Source organism: Panthera pardus, unplaced genomic scaffold (genome assembly GCF_024362965.1).
Source record: "Panthera pardus isolate Hobbes unplaced genomic scaffold, ASM2436296v1 HiC_scaffold_15, whole genome shotgun sequence".
NCBI classification, from domain to species: domain Eukaryota; kingdom Metazoa; phylum Chordata; class Mammalia; order Carnivora; family Felidae; genus Panthera; species Panthera pardus.
This window is the reverse complement of record NW_026526710.1, coordinates 6,078,862-6,100,980: the sequence shown is the minus strand read 5'-3', so window position 1 is coordinate 6,100,980 and position 22,119 is coordinate 6,078,862. Positions and strand designations below refer to the sequence as shown.

General features: G+C 53.8%; 1 protein-coding gene across 1 annotated transcript in view; it reads left to right on the top strand.

Moving 5' to 3' along the window:
- The window catches only part of RBM19 (RNA binding motif protein 19), a 142,894-nt gene that overhangs the window by 7,779 nt on the left and 112,996 nt on the right, over positions 1 to 22,119 (top strand). The window contains 11 exon segments of the mRNA XM_019467363.2: positions 37 to 278; positions 1,873 to 1,953; positions 9,795 to 9,873; positions 12,018 to 12,089; positions 13,032 to 13,235; positions 14,561 to 14,691; positions 15,692 to 15,813; positions 16,191 to 16,287; positions 18,094 to 18,204; positions 20,205 to 20,405; positions 21,699 to 21,828. Coding sequence (XP_019322908.2) covers positions 37 to 278; positions 1,873 to 1,953; positions 9,795 to 9,873; positions 12,018 to 12,089; positions 13,032 to 13,235; positions 14,561 to 14,691; positions 15,692 to 15,813; positions 16,191 to 16,287; positions 18,094 to 18,204; positions 20,205 to 20,405; positions 21,699 to 21,828 — 1,470 coding nt within the window.

Here is a 22,119-nt window from a genome sequence, read left to right as displayed (position 1 = left end):
CCCTGCTCCGCTCACTGCCCCCCCTGCTTTTCGCAGAGGAGGGTGGCCGCGAACCCAGGGCGGCCGTGCAGCAGGAACTGTCCGACATGGACTACCTGAAATCCAAGATGGTCACGTCCGAGTCGCTGTCATCCTCGGAGGAGGAGGGGAGCGAAGACGAAGCTGTCAGCTGTGCGGACGGGAGCGAGGCCGTCCGGCAAGACGGAGGGGGGCGCGCGGCTGGCCCGGAGCAGGACGCGCCGTCCAGGGACAAGAGGCCGGGGGCGGCCGGCGCTGAGGTGTGTGCGTGAGGACGTGCGCGGGCGCTCGGGAGGCAGAGGGAGGACGGGGAGGGGACGTGTGCCCTCGTCCTCGCCCATGCTCGCTGCGGCCCCTTTGCTGGCGGCGGGTATCATAAAGGAAAGACAGCTCTGCGGCTCAGCCCTGCCACTTGCTCACCGTGGGTCCTAGAGCAAGCACTTCTCCCCTCCGAGTTTATTTTCTGTGGCAACGTGGAGAGGCCACCTGCCTTCCGGAGCCAAGGGGTGTTAATGAGCCGGTTGAGAGGTAGGAGCAGGTGATGCTTTATGTTTCGTAGCAGGATAGGCGGGTGTGAGCCCACGGTCGGCAATACCGATGGGATTAATTGAGTGCTTCCTACATGCTGGGTACAACGCGCGCTTTGTCGTTTGTCGTGGACTCTTAGGACAGCCTTCTGGGGAGCGGGGGCGTGCAGGGATTCCTGTCCCATTTTGTAGGTGAGGAAACCGAGGCCCAGAGGAGGGAAGCGACTTGCCCAAGGTCATGGCTGGGAAGTCGTGGGGTCACGACTGCTGGGCTCTGAAGTCTACATTATAAACGTGGGTGCGACCTTCAGGGACGGCTGCCTTGTCCCCCACCAGGGCGTTCTCTCTGCTTAGGGACCCGGTGGGTCGTGTTTGGGCTCCATGCCCTCACCTCCCTATACCCCAGCCAGCTCCCTTCAAGGTGCCACATGTCCTCTCTCTTTTTCTTTCTTCATCCTTCTCCGTCCTTCATTTTCGGCCCCTTCCGATTGCACACTCCGTCCTTTTCTCCTAAAAATGTATATTTGGGACTAATGTCGAGTTCCTAGAGCTGTGGGTTCAGATCTCAGCCCCGACACAGAGTAGCCGTGGGACCCGGGGTGAGGGTGCTTCTCCTCGTCTGAAATGACACTCAGCATAGCAGTGGCCTCTGTGTCCGGTTTCCCAAACCCCTGTGCTGGTGCACCTGCTGGCCCTGGAAGTTTCAGAGATCAGGAAGATCCCCCTGGCGGTGTGGCACCCGCAGTGGGGTCTGGTCCGTCATCGCATACTTCTGTTTCTGCAGTGAAACCACAAAGGACCACTCCTGCCCTCAGGGTAAGGGTCGCCTGTAGGTTGCCTCGCATCAGCTGAGGGCAGGTTGTCCTGGCAGGTGACTTCAAGTCAGGGCAAGTTTCGTTGCCAAAGAGATTATAGAAAACCTACCTTTTTTCTGGGCGGTTTGGGTTCCGGCATTATAAAGAAGATCCCGAACCCACAATCGTCTAAGGTTGTTTTGAAGATTCAGCAGGCCAGCCGCGTTTGCAAAGTGCCTCGGACAGTGTCGGGCACAGAGCAAGCCCAGTCAATGGTAGCGACTGTCGCGGTACCTCAAGGCTCCATCCCGGGCCCTCTGCCCCTCCTTGTGGCCTGGAGCCCCTGTTAGCACGCCCTCACCTCCACGCCAGCCACACGGCACCTCCACGGCCGGCGTGATGCTTGTCAGCATCCCGCGGCTCGCCCTGGCAGCACGTGCCTCTGAGTCCTTGCCGAGGCGTCTGGAAGGGCCACCTCCTGCAGCTGTGGCAAGAAACTCACTGTGGCCCTTTCTGTTCTTGCCGTCGTTCAGGCAGACAAACCAGCAACCCAGAAGGAACCCACCACCCCCCACACCGTGAGGCTGCGGGGAGCCCCGTTCAACGTCACGGAGGTAGGTGCCGACAACGTGACGAGGGGAAGGAGCCCCTGGGAGAGCAGGGGACGGGGGTGAGGATTCCAGGACGCTGTGCTGCATGGGGACTTCAGGACCAGTTGAGGACTTGAACTGGAAGGCATTGGGGTCAAATTGAGAGCTTCCGATCTCGGGCATTGACAGGGTCAGGAAACAGAGACCGAGAAAGACCAGTTTCATCCCCTGGTTACGTGGGAGACATTCTCTGGTGAAAACGTCTGAAAAGGATGAGCTGGTAAACACTCAGGGCTTTGTGATCCATACGGTCCCTGTTACGACTGCCCAACCCGCTGTGGCAACACAGAGACCACCCTCGACGATAGGTACGCAAATAGGCATGGCTGTGCGCCAGAAAAACTTGACTGACAAAAACGGGCTGCCAGCCGCTTTTGGCCTGCAGGCCGTAGTGTTAGATTCTGGGTTTACACAGCAGAGAACTCTTCAGATTCCCTCCTTTATGGAAGTCACAAAAGTTTACAGTAGAAGACTTTTTTTAAGTAGCTAAATAAGGTAAAATTACTTAGAACTAGGATGAACCTATAAAACGTTCTTTTGGGGCGCCTGGGTGGCTCCATCGGTTGGGCGTCCGACTTTGGCCCAGGTCACGATCTTGCGGTCCGTGAGTTCGAGCCCCGCGTTGGCCTCTGGGCTGACGGCTCAGAGCCTGGAGCCTGCTTCCGATTCTGTGTCTCCCTCTCTCTCTGCCCCTCCCCCGTTCATGCTCTGTCTGTCTCTCTCTCTCTCAGAAACAAAATAAACATTAAAAAAGTTCAAGGGGTGCCTGGGTGGCTCAGTCGGTTAAGCATCTGACTTCAGCTCAGGTCATAATCTTGTGGTTTGTGAGTTTGAGCCCCGCGTCAGGCTCTAGGCTGACAGCTCGGAGCCTGGAGCCTGCTTCGGATTCTGTGTCTCCCTCTTTCTCTGCCCCTCCCCTGCTTATGCTGTGTCTCTGTCTCTCTCTCGCAAAAATAAACATTAAAAAAAAAAAAGGTAAATAAAATGTTCTTTAATCAAGTTGAGGGTGAGAGGAATGTTCACCAGATAGGGAGCCAGGACGCAGGGGTACTTCCTGCGGGTGTAATTACTGACTGTCCCAGGCAAAGCAGGACAACTTCCTACACACCCACATGGCCCCCCCCCCCGACATATCCCTGTATCTCAGTGAGAACCACTAATAAATTCTGAGTTGATCTTAGACAGTTTTTTCTTAGTATATAAACAATGATCACCGTCTTCTAGCTTAAAAAGCATTCCTACAGTAGAAACTATTTTCAAACTTCACAATATATCAACAATATTTTTGAATGCTGAATATCCTGCAGCGTTTTGTTTTTGGTCCTAGAGAGGACAAAAAGTGACTGTTTTTTATGTCACTAGATTTGCAAAAAGGCATCTAATGTTTACTTAATTACTATTTTCAAGTTCTTTTATGTTTATTTACTTTTTGAGAGAAAGAGAGAGCAAGCCAGGGAGGGATTGAAAAGAACACTTACATAAATGGAAAGCCACACGTTTTTAGAAAGTAAAGATACTAATTCTTGTAAAAGAGTAAGTTCATCGGGAGGGGGCGTGGTGTAGAATATTCTGCATCCTACACCACCAGCGTCGTCGTTCACGTTGCACGTGACTTACTCTGGACGCACTGTGATATGTACTCCCCCAATCCCCAAAGGTGGGACCTGGGAGTTGTTTCCAGACTTCGCCGTTAATAATAATAATGCGGTCAGCATTCCTTGAGACCAGAGGTCAGATTTTTTTCCATAGAGGTCACAGAGTTTAGGCTTTGGGGGCCCTAGGGTATCTGGACCACATTCCTTTATTTTAAATGACCCTTCAGAAATGGAAAACCACTCTTAGCTTTCAGGTCATGCAAAAGCAGGCCATGGGCAATATTTGGCCTGCGGGCCACAGTTTGCCAACCCTTGCTTCAGACAGATATCACGCAGGCACACGCACGGGCACTTTCAAGGCTTTGATACGGAATGTCAGTTGCCCTCGGAAGCATATTGCTGGTTTACACTGTCTTCAGCAACGTATGGAAATGCCCGCTTCTGTGAACCCCGGGTGTTCACCTGTGTCAACGTGACAGGAGAAAATGGCACCCCATCCTAATTTATATTTTAAATCATTGGTGGGGCCAATCACATTTGTAATTCATCTTCTTTTACAAAGTGCCCAACCATATATATCTTTGCCCTTTTTTTTTCTCTCGAAGGGTTCCTCTGTTTTGATAGTCTGTATTTACCGATTCTTTTTTTTAATTTTTTTTTTTTCAACGTTTTTTATTTATTTTTGGGACAGAGAGAGACAGAGCATGAACGGGGGAGGGGCAGAGAGAGAGGGAGACACAGAATCGGAAACAGGCTCCAGGCTCCGAGCCATCAGCCCAGAGCCCGACGTGGGGCTCGAACTCACGAACCGCGAGATCGTGACCTGGCTGAAGTCGGACGCTTAACCGACTGCGCCACCCAGGCGCCCCTGTATTTACCGATTCTTAAAAATTAAGCTCATCCAAGTTCATCTCTGCAGTCAGTATTTGGGTCGCACTAGACTCTCTGAATTATCGGGTAACTTAGAGTCAGAATCCTTTCAATATCAAACATGCAGAGAATCATGCTTTACTTAATAAGTAAACGTGATGGGGCACCTGGGTGGCTCCGTCGGTTAAGAATCCGACTCTCAATTTCGGCTCCGGTCGTGATCTCACAGTTCGTGAGGTTGGGCTCTGTGCTGACAGTGCAGAGCCTACACTTGGGATTCTCTCTCTCCTTCTCTCTGCCCCTCCCCGGCTTGCTCTTTCTCTCCTTCTCTCAAAAAATAAGTAAACCTAAAAAAATTTAAAAATGTAAATAAGTAAACGTTAGATGTCTTTTTGCAAAACTAATGCCATAAAAAATAGTCACTTTTTCCCTCTCTATGAACAAAAACAAAATACAGTGGAAGAAAAGATTTGTGTTTAAGCCAGAAAGAAAACCTGCCTCTAGATATTCTGATGAACATTATGTGTGTGTGTGTGTGTGTGTGTGTGTGTGTGTGTGTGTGTGAAGGGAGGCTTTATAGATACTCTAATGAAAGTTTTATAGGTTCTGTATAAAGGAAATGTTAAATTCCAGTGAGGGATTCTTAAAAGAATACTTAGCATAAATGGAAAGCCATATATTTTTGGAAAGTAAAGATACCAATTCTTACAGAAGAATAAGTTCATCACGAGAGGGGATGGTGTAACAATAGGGAATATCCTGCAAGAATAGACCTCTGTCTACAAGATACTGAAACCTGATTGAAGCTATAGCATTTAAAACATTTTGGTTCAAGCAAAGTTGTGGACAGATTGATGGAATACGATAGAATCCAGAAATAAACTCAAATTTATATCGGCATTTACTTTAGTGTCATGGGGGTGGTCCACATCAATGAGAAGAGAGATTTTTCTATATATAATAATGGGACAATCGGTGAGCTTTTCTGCAGAATGAAAGATGGATTCCTGCCTTACTCCTTACAGCAAGATAAATTTCAGATGTACCGAAAGCTTTAAAAAACGAGACTATGAAAGTTACAGGAGGAAGCATGGGGTGAATTTACTTATCATATTAGTATGAAACACTGCCCTCCAAGCTGTTGCAGAACTTGGTGGCCGTAAGGAAGAACATGGATTAATTGACTGCACAGCAGTTAAAACCTTCTGTAGGACGACAGATGTCATAAAGTCAAGAGATGACAGACATTCATCACCAAAGAACAGGCAGGTCTCTTTAACTTACAAATAAATAGGTTGGTATTGGGACCTGTGACCTGAAAGGAAAATGGACAAAAGGTTAGGAGGTCTTTTAAGGAAAAGAACTCATATGAGCCAGTAAAGATACTTGAGTTCACTCAGAGTTGAAGAACTACAGGTCCAATCTGGAAGATTACGTTTTGCAAACATTTTAATTTTTTTTTTTTTTTTTTTTTACGTTTATTTATTTTTGGGACAGAGAGAGACAGAGCATGAACGGGGGAGGGGCAGAGAGAGAGGGAGACACAGAATCGGAAGCAGGCTCCAGGCTCTGAGCCATCAGCCCAGAGCCCGACGCGGGGCTCGAACTCACGGACCGCGAGATCGTGACCTGAGCTGAAGTCGGACGCTCAACCGACTGAGCCACCCAGGCGCCCCTGCAAACATTTTAAAAGTTCGATAATACTTTGGCAGGCTGTCGGTAGAAGTGTGCAGTGCAGCCTTTTGGAGGGCAGTTTGGAAGCGTCCGTCAAAATTAAGAAGCCACATACATTTGGCCCAGCATTTTTTTTTTTTTTCTTAAATTTACGTCCACGTTAGTATACAGTGCAACAGTGATTTCAGGAGTAGGTTCCTTCGTGCCCCTCCCCCATTGAGCCCATCCCCCCTCCCACAGCCCCTCCAGGAACCCTCTGTTGTTCTCTGTATTTAAGAGGCTCTTCTGTTTTGTACCCCCTCCCTGGTTTTATGTTATTGTTGCTTCCCTTCCCTTGTGTTCATCTGTTTTGTCTCTTTAAGTCCTCATATGAGCGAAGTCCTAGGATTTTTGTCTTTCTCTGACTGACTAATTTCACTTAGCATAATACCCTCCAGTTCCATCCACGTAGTTGCCAATGGCAAGATTTCATTCTTTTTGATTGCTGAGTAATACTCCATTGTGTTTATATACCACATCTTTATCCATTCATCCATCGATGGACATTTCGGCTCTTTCCATCCTTTGGCTATTGTTGATAGTGCTGCTATAAACATGGGGGTGCACGTGTCCCTTCGAAACAGCACACCTGTATCCCTTGTATAAATGCCTAGTAGTGCACTTGCTGGGTCGTAGGCTAGTTCTACTTTTAGTTTTTTGAAGAACCTCCATACTGTTTTCCAGAGTGGCTGCACCAGCTTGCATTGCCACCAACAACGCAGAAGAGATCCTCTCCTCATCCTTGCCAACATCTGTTGTTGCCTGAGTTGTTCATGTTAGCCATTCTGACAGGTGTGAGATGGTATCTCATTGTGGTTTTGATTTGTATTTCCCTGATGATGAGTGATGTTGAGCATTTTTTCATGTGTCGGTTGGCCATCCGGATGTCTTTGAAGAAGTGTCTATTCATGTCTTTTGCCCATTTCTTCACTGGATTATTTGTTTTTTGGGTGTTGAGTTTGATAAGTTCTTTATAGATTTTGGATACTAACCCTTTTTCTGATAGGTCATTTGCAAATATCTTCTCCCAATCTGTCAGTTGCCTTTTAGTTTTGCTGATTGTTTCCTTCGCTGTGCAAGAAGCTTTTTATTTTGATGAGGTCCCTATAGTTCATTTTTGCTTTTGTTTCCCTTGCCTCTGGAGATGTGTTGAGTAAGAAGTTGCTGCAGCTGAGGTTAAAGAGATTTTTGCCTGCTTTCTTCTCGAGGATTTTGATGGCTTCCTGTCTTACATTTAGGTCTTTCATCCATTTTGAGTTTATTTTTGTGGATGGTGTAAGAAAGTGGTCCAGGTTCATTCTTCTGCATGTCGCTGTCCAGTTTTCCCAGCACCACTTGCTGAAGAGACTGTCTTTATTCCATTGGATATTCTTTCCTGCTTTGTCAAAGATTAGTTGGCCATACGTTTATGGGTCCATTTCTGGGTTCTCTATTCTGTTCCATTGATCTGAGTGTCTGTTTTTGTGCCAGTACCATAGTGTCTTGATGATTACAGCTTGTAATACAGCTTGAAGTCCGTTGGCCCAGCAATTTTAATGCTAGGAGTTTGCTGTAGGCGAACGGCTCACATACACCAAGATTTCAGTGCAAGAATGTTCACTGCAGCCTTTTCGTGTTACTGTTTAATTGGTAACTTAATGCATCAATTTATGTTGTGTTATTTAGAAACGCAAAAAAAAAAAAAAAAAACACCCAAAAACAAAAACCAGTAAACAACCTTTACACTTTGTCCTTAAAGAAGTGGTTAAGTTAGGGGTGCCTGGGTGGCTCAGTCCGACTTCAGCTCAGGTCATGATCTCACGGTTCGTGGGTTCGAGCCCCATGTCAGGCTCTGTGCGGACAGCTCAGAGCCCAAAGCCTGCTTCAGATTCTGTGTCTCCCTCTCTCTCTGCCCCTCTCCTGCTTGCTCTCTCTCTCTCAAAAATAAACATTAAAAAATAAATTAAAAAAAGAAGTGGCTAAGTTAGGGGGTCTCAGCTGGGGATGGTGTGCCCCCTCTAGGGGTTACTTGACAATATCTGGAGATGGCTTCAATTGTTGCAGCCGAGGAGGGAGCATCTGGGGGCAGAGGGCAGAGATGCTGCCAGGCATCCTGTAGTGCACAGGACAGATCACCAGGCCCCAAATTTCCATAGTGCCCGTACTGAAAAACACAAGGTCTCGTTGACTCGCGCGAACTGGAGTTTAGTTAGCTGGTGTTAACTAAGGTGGGGCACATTGAAACAGTAGGATATGATATGTCACTTAAAAGAATGTCCTGGTATGGAAGGTCCCCAGGATGTACCATCAAGTAAAACATGCAACATACAGAAGAGTGTAGATTGATGAATTTTTTTTTTTTTCCAAGAGATAACACCTTTTTTTTTTTTTTTTTTTTAATTTTAAATGTTTATTTTGTGGGAGGGAGAGTGCAAGCCCGGGAGAGGCAGAGAGAGAGAATCCCAAGCAGGCTGTGCACTGTCAGCACAGAGCCCAGTGCAGGGCTCAAGTCTCTGGAACTGTGAGATGGGGAGCTGAGCTGAAGTCAAAAGAGTCCGACGCTTAACCGACTGAGCCGCCCCGGTGCCCCATAAAGAGGACACACCTTCCGTCATATGCTAGATTTCTCAGTAGGCACATGAAAATGAGGAAAAAGGTTTTTGGGGGGGGAGAATTTGGTAATTTGACATTTTTAAAAATGGGGGCAGTAACAGCACACATTCCCAACTTTACTGGACTTCTTCCATTCGTCTTCTGTGCCTTGATTTTTACGGTGGCTTGCACCTTTGAAGCTTCTCTAACAGGCTTAAAAGCCAGTACACAAATGAGAATGGTTCCCCTACTTTCATTTTTAATAAAAAGCCAACAAAAGTGAGCTGGGCATTGGAAACCGGGGCCATTTTTGACTTCTTGTTTTGTACTTTTCGGCATTTGCTAATATTGTGTACATTTGTGGGCGTCTTAAGAAAATGTGTTTGGGGTGCCTGGGTGGCTCAGCTGGTTAAGTGTCCGATTTCGACTCAGGTCATGATCTTGTGGTTCATGAGTTCGAACCCCACATCAGGTTCTGTGCTGACAGCTTGGAGCCGGGAGCCTCTTCTGGATTCTCTGTCACCCTCTCTCTCGTTCTCTCTCTCTCTCTCTCTCTCTCTCTCAAAGATAAATAAAACATTAAAAAAAAGAAAAAAGAGAAAAAAGAAAGTGTGTTTAAATCACCTTTAGTCCAAAACAGAAAGAGTTCAGAAAATCGGGGACTGTCTACAACAGCCCTTTAAGTTTCTATGTGTCACCTTGAAGAAGTAACATGGACAGATATTCGTGCATTAATGAGAAGTGACAAAAGAGTTAATCCCAAATATGTAAAAAGAAAAAAGATCAGAAACCACGCCTGAAAATGCTGATTGGGACGTTACTACTCTACAGATATATTTATACTTTTCACTCCCAATTTTTTTTTTTTTTTACAAACCTTTTCTAAGGTAGTTTTATGAAGGGGAAAAGATACGTATTATTCAGAGGTGCGAGAGATGCTGAAGGGTAAGCCACTGTGGGGACCTCTCTGAATTCAGAAATTTGGCCCCCGTTTCTTGATGGGGTTGCACGTCTGTTACTGGGTCGATAAAGGAGGAAAACCTTTTCTTCTTGTAGAAGAATGTCATGGAATTCCTGGCCCCGCTGAGACCAGTGGCCATTCGAATAGTGAGAAATGCTCACGGGAACAAGACAGGTAAGGCCGGTGCCAGCTTGAGGGGGAGGCAGGCGGTATCGATGGAGGCTCGGGGCAGCTGCTGGGTTTGCAGTTTGCGGGGCCCCGTTCAGTGGACGGGCTGAAGCGCTCAGGACCAGGGCCAGCCTCCCTGGCGGCCTGGCGGGTCGTTTTAACCTGTTCCTCTTCTCTCCCCTCCCCACCTCAGCCCACACTTGCACTCGTCAGCTCACCTGTTCTGTTTAGACAGATACCCCTGGGCGCTTGGGTGGTTAAGCGTCCAACTTCGGCTCATGTCATGATCTCACGGTTCGTGGGTTTGAGCCCTGCGTTGGGCTCTGTGCTGACAGCTCAGAGCCTGGAGCCTGCTTTGGGTTCTGTGTCTCCCTCTGTCTCTGCCCCTCCCCTGCTTGCACTCTGTTTCTCTCTCTTTGAAAAAAAAATAAGTAGACATTTAAAAAAAAAACAAAAAACAGATGTCCTTGGTCCTGGGGTTTTCTGGGCCGGGTCCACGGGCAGCACTGTTGAGTTGCTGAGAATGTGTGGTATTGCCCCTGTGCTGCCCTCTTCTGCGCCCCTTCCCACTCCTGGTGGCCGGCCCCCTCTCTAGGCTTCGGAGGGGTGGGGAGCATGCTGGAAAGAAGGGCCTGAGCTTGGAGAGCCTACCCGCTGGCCAGGCCGGGAGGCTGCAGGATACGGAGGAATGCACTGAGGGCCTCCGGCCATGGGGAGGCCGGCACTGGGCATGCAGGGCATCCTGGGCGAGAAGACTCTGGCATGGGCGGAGGGTTCAGGAACTGTGGCTGATGTCTAGGGACGCAAGGGCTCCTACTTTGGGGGGCTCTTGTCATCTTTCCTCCCCGGTCTCTGAGCACGCAACCTTGCCTCCCAGGCGGGTCCACTCCACCTGCCAGCCCTCCCTCCTTGCCCAGCTCTCCGAGCGCGGTGGAGGACGGGGTGACGAGCGCCTGCCTGGGCTCAGATCCCAGCTCGGCCGCTCGCGAGCCCTGTGCCCAGGGATGAGGGACTTTGTCTCAGTTTGCTCAACTGTGTAGTAGGGCGTCCTGCCTCATTAAATTGTATTAACTCGTTTAGTGAGTTAGTACACACACAGCATCTAAACAGGGTTGAACGCCTATGCACACTCCCCAAGAGCTGCTATTAAACCCTATTGGAGGCTTGGGAACTGGAGGGAGCAGGCATGTGACCATGACGCTTTTGAGGAGGGGCAGAATGTCCCCTTAGAATAGCCGGTGAGGACCCAGGACCTGGCCCCCAGGCCTGGGGCTTGCTAATGACCGTGGACTTCAGCCTGGGTGCAGGACCCTGCCAGTGGCTTAAAGCATAGGGAGGCCACAGTTGGATATAGAACGGACCCCTGGCTCGTGACAGGAGGGTCCTGGGGCTGTGGGCCGGGTGGGGCTTTGCAGCCCTCCTGGGAAGGATCAGAGCGGTAGGCTGGGCTGGGGTGTGGCAGAGGGGGAGGGAAGGGGGGGGAGGATGTTTATGGGGACGGATGAGGAGCCTGCCTTTGGGAACAGACAGGAAGGAGAATCTTAGGAGGGAATAAACAGCCTTGTGATAGAGGCCTCGGACCGTGGGCTTTGGACGAGGTCACAGCCCTGCCATCTGTTCGCCCTGACGCTCTGCTTCCTGACAGCACTGAGGCCTTGTGTGAGGTGGAGGTGTGAGGCCTCAGTCCGTCCGGGCTCCAGGAAGGACTCCTGGGTCCTCCTTTGTATGCACGTTGGGGCCTCAGGCGCTCACAGATGTGGAGAAGGCCATGCAGGCACCAAGCAGGTCGTAACACGGCAGCTTCGGGCACGTCTCCAGGGATGGCCATGGGGCAGGCCCTGGTTCGGTTGGGGTGAGGCTGGAAGGGAGGTGAGGGCCTCCCGTGTTCGTGACTCCTGTAGGCCCTCCACATGTACAGCCGGGCCACGGTGTCTCCCCACTGGCTCCCTGCAAAGAGAAGTTTGGCCTGGGGCGGGGAGGGGGAGGGGGCAGGAGAGTCAGCTTGTGTTTTGGAGACTTGGCAGAAATGGGAGATTCCCCCCCCCCCCCACCTTCTGCTCGGGCTCCCCCCGGACACCTAGCACAGCACGGGCACTCCTGGGTGACTCCCACCCGTGTCTACAGATTCTGTCTTTGTCATCGTCCCTCAGGGTACATCTTTGTGGATTTCAGCAGCGAGGAGGAAGTGAAACAAGCTCTCAAATGCAACAGGGAGTACATGGGTAAGGAAGCCTGCCCCTGCCTGCTCGCAGGGCTTCCTTGGCTCCTTCATTTGCCCTGTGAAGTTTTGTGGAGGGCCTGCTGGGGGCCAGACACTGCTCCCGACACGGGGGATACAGCGGTGAGCAGAACGGACCTGTCTCTGCCCTCCTGGAGAAAGCTGACACGCGGCGGGCAGAGACAGGCAGCCGTCAGATGGGCTGGGATTGGAGGAGCCGCGTTTTGAAACAGGACTTCATCCACTTGGGCCTCACCCAGGTGACATTGGAGCAAAGCCCGGAGGAGTAGGGGAGCCGGCTCTGGCTTCGCGGGCAGGCCGTTCAGTGGAGGGGGCAGCAAACACATGTTCCCACCGTTGGGCTGGGGGGTGGGGAGGGGGGGTCACCCGAACAATGTCCACGGATGCAGTCTGTGATGCATCCCAGTGCAGACAGGTGATTCAGGGCCAGCCAGTGACCCCCCAGTGAGGACACGAGTGCTGTTAGGAAAGGTGGGAAGCCCGAGGAGTCTTGTTAGTAAGTCAGGCGGTCGGTTTTCATTGAGCACCTACTACCTGCACGTGGAGGGGATGATCAGGGTCTAATCAGGCGCACAGGGTGCTGCACAGAGACCGTTCTCCAGCGTTGGCTGTCACGTGACACCCTTGCCCGGGCAGAGCTGCGAGCCCTGCGGGGAGGCCCGCCCCCAGAGGGGATGCGGCACAGGGGCCCGGGGTGGCGGGGCAGGCTCCCCCAGGGTTGAAGTCGGATGGGTGAGATTCGGGGAGGGGGCCCTCCGGGTTCAGGCCCAGCACCGGCCCAGACTGCCACCCAGCAGTAGAGCCAGAGCCCGCGCTGTCGGCTTGGCCGTGACACCTGGAAGGCGGCAAGGGAGTGTGGATCGCGACCCAGCAGTCCCGGCAGGTTCCGGGCCTGCTCCGGAGCCCTGACTCCCTCCTCCTGCAGGCGGGCGCTACATCGAGGTGTTCAGGGAAAAGAACGCCCCCACGGCCAAGGGGCCCTTGAAGAACAGCGCCAAACCCTGGCCAGGCCGGACCCTCGGGGAGAACGAAGAGGAGGAGGACCTGGCCGACTCTGGGAGGCTCTTCGTACGGAACCTGCCCTACAGCAGCACCGAGGAAGACCTGGGACAGCTCTTCTCCAGATTCGGTAGGGGCCCCGTCTCCCGCTCACCGCGCACGCCCACGGCACGTAGTGCAAGCACACGGCCTGAGTTCCGGTCCAGTCCGCCTCCTGGGGGGCTCCTGACCACAGGCAAAGGGTGTCACCCCTCTAGTCTCCATCTGCTCATCCATAGATGGGGCTAATGATCCCTGAGCTGGGGTGAGCGTCGACATGTCACCTACACCGGGGGTTAGCAGGGCCCCCAGTGAAAGGTGGCATCACAGGCCTCGCGTGCTGTCGGAACCTGCCCTCTCCTGCCCTCACCGTCTGACCCCAGCACAGACGAGATTCGGAAACGTTTTGAGGAGCTTGCCCATGCCGTCCGGACTGCCTCGCTGCTCAGTGGTTGAAGTCCGGTCACTGGTGGTGTGGATGTGACCGTGCTCTTCGGTCTGAGCTCCACCGTCTGAGGCCTCGCTCTCCAGACCTAGCGTCCCAAGTGCATTTGACGGCAAGGGTCATGTCCACCGTCACGGTCGCTGCTGCTGTTCTCTCTCAGGCGAGAATTGGAAGGCCTGGGATTCGGCTTGGCATGCAGGGCTGTGTGTGTCTGTAAGGCCGTTGGAGGGAAGGAAGTGAGGGTTTGAGGTGGAAGGTGAGGCCTGGAAGCTTTGGGATCCCTCACTTCCGTTTGGAGGACGGCCGTGAGGACCTGAGCTCGGCTGAGTGCCTGTTGTGGGGGCAGGGCGGCCCCGGGCAGGACTCTGCGAGCAGGCACGTTGGTATAACCTCCCAGCCCATGGCCACTGCCCTGGTTTGCACAGCAGGGCTGGGCCGCACGGGCGAGGGGACGGGCAGGTGTCCGTTCAGGAAGATGAAGACAGAGAGGGCAGCCTGATGTTTAGGGTGGAAGCCGGTTCAGACAGGCTTTATTTAGAGCATAATGATCACGTCACAGCAGAAGCCTCTGGGGCACTAACTCTAGAGCAGTGCCGTTCAGCACACTGCACACATTGATGCCCCTGTGGATGTACTGACCGCTGTCCTGTGAGCTCGGTGCTCTTGGGGTGCCGTGTTATAGACGAGAGACTGAGGCATGTGGAGGCTTGGGGTTTGCCCAAGGCCACACACATCCGTGTGGAGGCAGGATCCAGCCCAGGCACCTGTACTTTGAGGGTAGCCGCATAAAGGACTGTGAATCAAGGACACTCTTGACCCTTGAGGTGGTCTGGTGCCAACCACTTGCCACATTGTTCCTTGGGCCAAGTGGCCGTGACCAACCCAGAACAGCAGCTGTTATGTGTTAAAACCCATCTGCGTGTTGGGCCCAGCCCCGGCCCCCGAGGTGCTGACGCCTCTCCTGTCCACAGGTCCCCTGTCTGAGCTTCATTACCCCATTGACAGCCTGACCAAGAAACCCAAGGGCTTTGCCTTCGTCACCTTCATGTTCCCCGAGCACGCCGTGAAGGCCTACGCCGAAGTGGATGGGCAGGTGTTCCAGGTGACTGCTCGAGGCTGGCGGGTGGCGGCTGGGCCCAGGAGGTCGAGGAGGGGTGCGTGTGCCCACGTGCACAGGCACCCACGTTTACAAGAAAACACGCGTGATGGTGTGCGAAGCCACTCCTTTTTACCGGAGCCAGTGGAAGGTGGCTCCATGAGGGCAGGGCCCTTCAGCACCTAGGACAGCGCCCGGCACACAGTACACACTCCCAACTGTTTGTCACACGAACCAATATGCTGTCCGTCCCCAGAAATACCGCTGGGAAGAGAAATAAGGAAAGAGAGTTTGGACCTGGTCATATTAAATGGTCACAATAGGGTGTAAGAAACTCTTCCTTTTTTCCAGTGTTACCATGTAGTGTGCTTAGCAGGCCTGTTCAAGCCCAGGCCACCTCGAGCTCCCTTTCTCCTTTTTGCCCCAGTCATTCGTTCATTCATGATTTATTGATCTCTCCAGCTAGACCTGGCTCCTGCCCATGTGGTGCCCCCACCTCCGTGCGAGAGGACAGGAGGGGGGCTGCTACAGGCATTTTATTTTTATTTTTTTATTTATTTTTTATTTTAATGTTTATTTTTGAGAGGGAGAGAGAGACAGAGCTCGAAAGGGGAAGGGCCAGAGAAAGAGGGAGACAGAATCTGAAGCAGGCTCCAGGCTCTGAGCTGTCAGCACAGAGCCCGATGCAGGGCTCGAACTCACGAGCCGTGAGATCATGACCTGAGCCGAAGTCGGACGCTTAACCGACTGAGCCACCCAGGCACCCCTGCAGGCATTTTATAAACTCAGTTTCCCTTGTGAGGCTGTGTCAAAAGGTCCCCACCAGTGTCCCGTCCCTGAGTCACATGGCCAGGCCCCACATTGTGCGTGGGTGGCCACATGGTTCTTCCCGAGACTCTGTCCAGCCTTTCCAGCTGCCGGTGGAGGGACTGGTGTCCTGAGGCAGGATGTGGACGTACCCTTTCCCTTCCTCTCTCTACCCCCTTCTCACCCCCGCCCCCCACAGGGCAGGATGCTACACGTGTTACCGTCCACCATCAAGAAGGAAGCCAGTGAGGACACCGATACCTCAGGATCATCGTCTTATAAGAAGAAGAAAGAATCTAAAGACAAAGCCAACAGCTCCAGGTCCTTACCTGCTACCAGCCTCTGGGCCCCGCCCCTCCAGCTGCCCGGGTGCTCTGGCCCCTTGGGATGGGTTCAGCCTCTCACCATGACCTTGCCGAGCCCCGCTTTCCTCATCTGCTTAGTGGGGGGGGAATCACAGTGGTGCCTTGCTTTTTTGGTGTTATTAGAATTAGGTGCGTTAATATAAGCAAAGTGCTTAATCTGTGGCACAAAGCAAATGCTGGTCAGATATTAGGGATTGTATTGTCCTTGCTCACGTCTCTGGGCCCTGGGTGAAGGGCGGGCAGTGAGCTTACTTCTCTGAGGCTTTGCACCTGAGAAGACACTCCGCTCGTTCAGCCTTGGTCTGACCTCCCTGTTCTGCCTCTGCCTCTCAGCTCTCACAACTGGAACACGCTGTTCATAGGCCCAAACGCTGTGGCCGACGCCATTGCACAGAAATACAGCGCCACCAAGAGTCAAGTGTTTGACCACGTGAGTGGGCGTCCCATCCGACATGGTGGGCTCCGGGCCCAATGCCGGGGGGAGGGGAGAAGGAGCAGGGGAGGGGCCGTTGTTCGGGGGTCATCTCCAAGCCCCAGGCCTCAGGCTGAAGTTGTGGGCACCCTCGGGGCCTCGTCGAGAAGTGTCCCATCCATGATCCAGGCCTGTGTCTCCCGGGCCCGTGTGGAGCCGAGCCAGAGGCCACAGCTGATGACAAACACCCAGCTGTGTGGTCTCCTCGCCACAGCCCAGTGACTTAGCACTCCTCCTGTCCCACGTTCCAGATGAGGAAACAGGTCTAGGGACACAAAGCAGCTTGCCCAGGGTCATGCACCTGGAAAAGCCTGAGATGAGATGACACCAGGTCTGCCTGAGTCTGGTGCCCATGCACCGAGCCCGGTCACACGCCTCTTTAGAGGTTGCTGTGCCCGGTCCCTCGGCCCGGGGCAGCCCCAGTCTTTGAGACGGGAAAAGAGGAGTCCTCAGTCTCTGCCCCGCTTCCTGTCGAAGTCAAACCTAATTCCAGCTGACTCGTTCCACCCATCTCTCTAGCACCCTCAGATCACAGGCCTTCTTTAAAATGCACGTGTGTGGGGCGCCTGGGTGGCTCAGTCGGTTGAGCGGCCGACTTCGGCTCAGGTCCTGATCTCACGGTCCGTGAGTTTGAGCCCCGTGTCGGGCTCTGTGCTGACCGCTCAGAGCCTGGAGCCTGTTTCAGATTCTGTGTCTCCCTCTCTCTCTGACCCTCCCCCGTTCATGCTCTGTCTCTCTCTGTCTCAAAAATAAATGCACGTTAAAAAAAACTTAAAAAAATAAATAAATAAAACGCACGTGTGTGTAGTTACACCACGGCAGAGTCCACCTTAGGCAGAACCTCTGCGTGTGTTTTCCAGCCAGTCAGCAGAGGATTACAGGGGTTTCGGCCCATAAGCCCGTTGACCCGCTGTCATTTACTCCTGCCCAACACTCGAGGTCAGCGCTGTCCATTAGAATGAGAACGTGTGCCCCACGTGCACTGGGAAACATCCTGGTGGCCGTGTTTCTTAAAAAGCAAAAAAGAACAGGCAAGGTTCGTGCTCGTAATCTGTTTCATTTAGTTCAGTGGAGCCGAAGCGTAGCCCTGATGTCATCTCAACCTCATACACAGTATAAAAGACAACAAGATATTTTGCGTTCGAAACCCAGCACGTGTTTTTTTGCTCAGAGCGCTTCTTGATTTGCACGTGCCACACTGCAAGTGTTCAGTGGCCGGATGGGGCTCGGGGCCACCGTGTGGGGCATAGGACGCGCACGGCCCGTTCAGATTCCACAGGCACCCCACGCAGAGAGTCCTGTTCTTCCAGAGCCTTCCGGAGGAGGAAGACTCTGACAAACAGGCGCAGCCTGTCCGTGATGGCTATGAAGAAGTTAAGCCGAGTAGGGGAGAGGGTGTGCGAGCGAGGGTAGGCTGGTCACCAAAGTGACATCTCAGCAGAAGTTTGATGGAAGGAGGGATTGTGGGGTAAGCGCCGTGCAGGCAGAGGTCAGCAAGCGCGGGAACCCCGAGGTGGGGGTAAGGTCGGCCTGCACGGCCACAGTGGAGGGTGAGGCATGAAGCCAGAGAGGTGGGCGCAGGGTCCTTGATTTACTGTGAAAGGCACAGAAGCCAGAGGCACAAATCGCTGTGGGTATGTGAGGGGCGTCGGCGGCGGGGGGCCCAGTCCCATCCGGCCGCCTCTTCAGGCTGTTGGGAGACGGGACGGCTGACTTGTCCCTTGCCCACCGGCTGACGGCCTCTTCCTTTCCCCTCTCCCGCAGGAGACCAAGGGCAGCGTGGCCGTGCGTGTGGCCCTAGGGGAGACCCAGCTCGTTCAAGAAGTACGGCGCTTTCTCCTGGACAACGGGGTCAGCCTGGACTCCTTCAGCCAGGTGGGTACCAGCTCGGCGAGTCACCAGCCACCGGGGAGCCGAGGGTGGAGTTTCAGATCCGGGTGAGCTGGCAGGTTTGAGGGTCAGGCCTTTCAAGGATGATCAGTGTTAACCCTTAAATTTTCTCTAAAGAGAAAAGTTTCACGTGGGCTCAGACGAGGGACCCGTTTAACTTGGATGGTGTCTCTTGGGGGCGGTGTGCAGGAGGACTGCCCTGTGACTCACGGCTTCTCCACCCAGATGGGAGGGGCCCCGAACAGCCTGTCCCCCACCCCCCACCCAGCACCTTACTAAAAGCACCTGCTATCTGGGGGTTTAGACCTTCCTTGGACCAGGTAGGTTACAGACCAGCACTTAAACATGGTTTATTCTCCACCACATAGGAGATTAGAGTAACGGATGGTCGAGTCTTAGCGGGCCCGCCAAGGCCCCCTCACACCCACCCCTCCGTCACAAGACACTGAGGCCCAGAGAGGGGGGCGGGGGACTCAGAGGTCACACAGTGAGCCTGTGGCAGGAGCTCAAGCTAAATCTCAGCTTCTGACTCCCAAACAGCACTCTCCTCAGCCGTCTAGGCCCTCAGGTTTACCGTAAGAGGGCAGCTGGGAAGGAAGGCTGCGTGGGTATGTCAAGTAAATACACTAATAGCTGACACGTAGTGGGACTGACCGCGGCGGTCATCTGCGTTTGTGTGTTATTGTTGGGGTCACTCACCTGACAAGCCGGGAAAGCAGCACTGGTTGCTCCCATGGTGATCCTTAGATGGGGGGGGGGAAGCCACAGGCACAGAGAGGCCAAGACACGTGTTCCAGGTCACAAAGCAAGTCAGGGTGGAGCCCCAGAGCCCACACCCCTAGCCATCATCCCCTGCGGCCGGAGTTGCACCTGAAGCCCACTGGGGTGCAGCCCTTCCCACCCACAGACGGCTTCCACCTCACCCGTCTTAGTCCTTCCAGCAGCAGCGAGGCCTAGAGGATGGGCATGACCATTAGCTAGTCCATTTTGCAGATGAGAAAACAGAGGCCAGAGGGAAGGCAACTGACCCAAGGTTTCCAGTTAGATTTGTGGCCAAGCTGAGACTCATGCTCGGAGATACTCCAAGTGTTTTTCCATTACATCTTGGCTCTTTCCCGCCCTTCCTGTGTCGCTTTTCAGTACAGTAACCACTGACATTTACAGAGTGCACGTGCTCTATGCACTTGGCTCGTATTAAGGCGCATAATTAAGTCCGTCCCCGCAAGGGTCCCGTGGAACAGGCGCCGCGTCCTCAACGTTAGGTGAGGGGCTGAAGCGGGGTGCAGTACGTCTCTCGGGCTGGATGGCTAGTGTCTTCGTTTGGCTTCTCCCAAGAGCAGACGCTGACACAGGGTCAAGTGCATGTAGTTTACTGGGCAGTGCAGAAAATACTGGTGAGAAAGGTCAAGGGGGAGGGAGGTCAGCGTGGGGGGTGCTTATTACAGTAACTGCTGGTGCAGCGAGGGGGCTGAGCTTTATGGGGAAAGCTACAGAGCTCATACCTCCACACTTGTCCTGCCCAGGGGACGGGGGACGCGTGAACTCCTGAGAGCTGTAGGCTGCTCCCAGGGTGTTAACCCCTCGACCCTTCCTGCCTGCCCCACGTGTGGTGTCTGGAGTTCCAGGAAAAAAGGCTCTCGGCCCTGAGATGCACGTCCTGGCCATTGGCAGTCTGGGCAGGAACGTTCTGGAAGGTCCAGAGAGAGCTGTGGTCAGGCATTGTCAGAATCTGCCACAGCTCAGGAGGGGAAGGGCTGAGATTTGACCCGGGCTCCAGAGCTGGAGCCCTCCTCCCATTCTAAAAAGCTGCCCCCTGGAGCGGCGTGCCCAAGAGAGTGGGGCCTCGGGGGCCCGCTCCCCAAGCACCTGGCACCTGAGACCGCAGAGGGGTACCTGGTGCAGAGCCAGCCACAGATCGGGGCTGGTGTTGGGTTGGGGGATTCTCCCACCTGTTGCCCCACGTGTGTTCATTCCCTGCCCCGCAGGCCGCAGCCGAGCGAAGCAAGACTGTAATTCTGGTGAAGAACCTCCCGGCGGGCACCCTGGCGGCCGAGCTGCAGGAGACCTTTGGCCGATTCGGCAGCCTGGGCCGAGTGCTGCTGCCCGAGGGCGGTGTCACTGCCATCGTGGAGTTCCTGGAGCCCCTGGAGGCCCGCAGGGCCTTCAGGCATCTGGCCTACTCCAAGGTAGGGCTGCCGGGGCCTGCTCAGGAGAGGGCGAGGGGGCCGACGGACCCGCAGGCAGGCTGGTGAGGCGCTGTCTGCAGACCGGCCCTCTCTGACGTGATCTGCCAGCTGCCCCAGCCCTGAGAACACCTCAGGGCGGGAGAATGTGAGAGGGGCGCCCTGAACATCCCCCAGAAACCTGGCCATGGCTCCTTGCCTGACTCTGGCTTTCCTTGGTTTTCCATCCCCGGATGAATCGGGGCCATCGTTCCCAGAGCTTCGGGTATCTTGTACTCGCAATAAGTTAGAAGTCACTCCTGTAAACGGCCTGTCCCCTGTTTTCTGGGTAAAGAGGAAGGAGCATTACATGTGCACACGCTTCTGTCATAGCGTGTTAGTTTCTTGCGGCTTCCGTTACAAATGGCCACAAACGCGGTGGCTTAAAACAGCAGCACTGTATTGTCTCGCAGTCGTGGAGGCCAGAAGTCTGAATTCCAGTCGTCCTCGGGCCCTGCTCGCTCTGAGAGCACCCTCCGCTGCCTCTGCCAGAGGCTGGTGGCACCACGTGTCCCTTCACTCGTGGCCGTGTCCCCCCAGCGTCTGCCTCCCTCTTCACGTGGCCTTCTTTCCCTCTGTCCCGGGTCTCCCTCTGCCTTTCTCTTACGAGGACACTTGTCATTGGGTTGAGGGCCCACCCCAATAACCCGGATGCTCTCATCTCAAGATCTTCTACTTAAGTGATATCTGCAAAGATCTTTTTTCCAAATAAGGTCTCATTCACAGGTTCTGGGGCTTCGGATGCGGACTTACCTTTGTGGGGGTGTCACCCTTCAACCCGCTACGAGTAGCTTCTGTTTATCGGGCACTTTAGCGCCGCACAGACTATCTATCGGTGTCCGGTTCGTCCTTTCTTTAAAGGGAAAAACTCTGCGTGCACACACATTGCCCTGTGGTATTGGCAGCTGGAGGCGGGGGGGGAGAACGTGGGTTTCTGACGGTCCCGATCCACTGTGCTGTGCTTTATCACCGGTCCCCTTCCCTGGCCCACTCCCCTCCATTGCCCGGCCAGAGAAAACACGAGGAGACACAAACACGTCCGGTGACAGCAGACGCTGGGGCCTCTCCCCTGAGCCCCAGGCTGCAGCCAGGGGGCCCCAAGCTGCTCTCAGGGATCAGGCAGCACACAGGGCTCCAGGCCGTGCCTCTCCCTTTGCTCCGTTCCCCGTTCCCCGGGGTGAGTCGTCCTTGCAGTCTGAGCCTCGGGCTCTTCCTCTGCAGAGGGAACTGAGCCCCTCCCCTGCCCCGTCTCTGCAGTGTCGCCACGTGCCCCTGTATCTGGAATGGGCTCCGGTGGGCGTCTTCTCCAGCTCCGCCCCGCAGAAGAAGGAACCCCGAGACCCCCCAGCAGGACCCGCGGAAGAGGGCGCGGCGGAGCCGGAAACCTGTAAGAGCCGAGGCCGGGGTGCCCTGGGGCGGCAGGCAAGGGGGGGGGGTGGGTGCTGCACTAGAGCGTGTCAGGTGTCTGGTAAAGTTGTTTGTTCGTCCTGGAAACCGGTGTGTCTCGGAAAACGTTCTTCGACAGGTAGAACGTAGAATTACAGGTGGACGAGAGTAGCCAGCTTTTCCGCTCGTCAGTTAAGGGTTGAGAAAAACTCCCAGAATCTACCAGCATGGATTTGGAACAGAGCAGGTGAAAACGACCTTGTTGTGTGCATCCACCAGGATGCCTGGCCAA